General features: G+C 53.6%; 1 protein-coding gene across 1 annotated transcript; it reads left to right on the top strand.

Annotated features, from left to right (window-relative positions):
- Positions 1 to 372: 372 nt before the first annotated feature.
- nxph1 (neurexophilin 1) lies at positions 373 to 1215 on the top strand. Its single transcript, XM_062529732.1, has one exon. The coding sequence runs from the start codon at positions 395 to 397 to the stop codon at positions 1169 to 1171; it is 777 nt and encodes a 258-aa protein (XP_062385716.1). The 5' UTR covers positions 373 to 394; the 3' UTR covers positions 1172 to 1215.
- The last annotated feature ends 655 nt before the right edge of the window (positions 1216 to 1870 follow it).

Below are 1870 nucleotides of genomic sequence, written 5' to 3'. Positions count from 1 at the left end.
AATCTATTTGATCTGTCCTTTTTGATTTGCTGCGAGCGGTACATGCAGGAGCGGAAAGAGCCGGGTCAATATCTGTGATCTCTGATTAATATCTCCCACTCGCTCGCCTGGCACACCCGCCACATAATAATGCCCTCCTCTTTTACGCTGTCTGTCAAACACAAGCTGTGTGCATTTATCTGTGTGTGTGTGTGTGTGTGTGTGTGTGTGACAAAGCATCTAAATGAATACCTCTTGTTTTTCTCTCTTCTCCTCTTCTCTTCTCTTTTCCCCTCCCGCTCCTTTTTATTTCACCTTCTCTCTCTCCCTCTCTCCCCCCCCCCTCTCCCCCCCCCCCCCCCCTCTCTCTGGTCTGTTCTGCTCTCAGGTATCGGGGGCCCATGCCTCCCTCCCCATGGGGAAGTCTGAGCTGCTGAAGGCGGGCAGCAGTGCTAAGTCCACCCTGAAGCACATCTGGATGGGTGGAGGAGGAGGAGGAGGTGGAGGAGGAGGCGGGGCTAAGGACCTGTCCATCAGCCGGCTGTTGGCCCAGACGCTGCAGGGCCGGCAGAACAGCACGGCGCTGGACCTCCGCTACGACACGCCCGAGCCGTACTCCGAGCAGGACCTGTGGGACTGGCTCCGCAACGCCACCGACCCGGCGGACTCCTCGCGCCCGCGGGCCAAGCGCCGGCCCATGGTCAAGACGGGCAAGTTCAAGAAGATGTTCGGCTGGGGCGACTTCCACTCCAACATCAAGACGGTCAAGCTGAACCTGCTCATCACCGGCAAGATCGTCGACCACGGCAACGGCACCTTCAGCGTCTACTTCCGCCACAACGCCACTGGCCAAGGCAACGTGTCCGTCAGCTTAGTCCCGCCCACCAAGATCGTGGAGTTCGATCTCTCGGCGCAGCAGTCGGTCATCGACGCCAAGGACTCCAAGTCCTTCAACTGCCGCATCGAGTACGAGAAGGTGGAGAAGGGCTCCAAGAACACGCTGTGCAACTTCGACCCGTCCAAGACGTGCTTCCAGGAGCAGACACAGAGCCACGTGTCCTGGCTGTGCTCCAAGCCCTTCAAGGTCATCTGCATCTTCATCGCCTTCTACAGCACCGACTACAAGCTGGTGCAGAAGGTGTGCCCCGACTACAACTACCACAGCGACACGCCATACTTCCCCTCCGGCTGAGCTGAGCCCCACCACTGACCAGCAGGGATGAGGGGGGGAGGGAGGGGGGGGGGCACTGAGTCTGATGGACTGAGGGGGGGGGGGGGGGGGCACAGAGTCTGATGGACTGAGGGGGGGGGTCTCCTCTTCTCTCGTCCAGCTGAAGGCAACGTCATCTGTACTGTCCCGAACTCGCCCTGAGTGGTCTCGATCTGAATTGGTAAACTTCTGCTTAAAAAAAAAAAAAAAAAAAAAAATAATGAATTAAAAAAAAAAAAATCAGACTTCAACATGTTACGGAAGCAGTGTTGACGATAACGATGTAATTTTTTGCAAAGCGGTGAAGTTATACTCCGTCTGAAGGAACAGTGATGGTGTAGAATTAGCTTAATGTGTTGACTTGTTTTATTATGAAAGGTACATTAATTTATTTACGTATTTGTTGATTTATTTATTGTTTATTGTACTGTTACCTGGTAGAAACAATAGCGGGACTCGGAGTCCCTGATATCCGCAGTTTGCGGCGGCCATTTTAACCACTGGTTCGTTTGAGCCGGACTGAGCTCTCTGTTCTCTTGTTCCCCTCTGTTTCTCCCGCTGTTTACAGCCTGTGCGCTTTCTTTCTGCTTTCTTTTCCACTTGTTTTCTTTTGGTTTTCTCTCCAGGCCTCAGAGTAGACTCTCAAAGTGCTACTCGCTTATTTCTCTGCCTCAGAGTAGA

This window comes from Sardina pilchardus, chromosome 24 (genome assembly GCF_963854185.1).
Source record: "Sardina pilchardus chromosome 24, fSarPil1.1, whole genome shotgun sequence".
Lineage (NCBI taxonomy): Eukaryota > Metazoa > Chordata > Actinopteri > Clupeiformes > Clupeidae > Sardina > Sardina pilchardus.
The sequence above is the reverse complement of the archived record's forward strand: the minus strand, read 5'-3'. Positions and strand labels throughout refer to the sequence as shown.

Coding starts and splice junctions, on each gene's coding strand:
- nxph1 (XM_062529732.1), top strand. CDS start 395: ATGGGGAAGTCTGAGCTGCTGAAGGCGGGCAGCAGTGCTAAGTCCACC.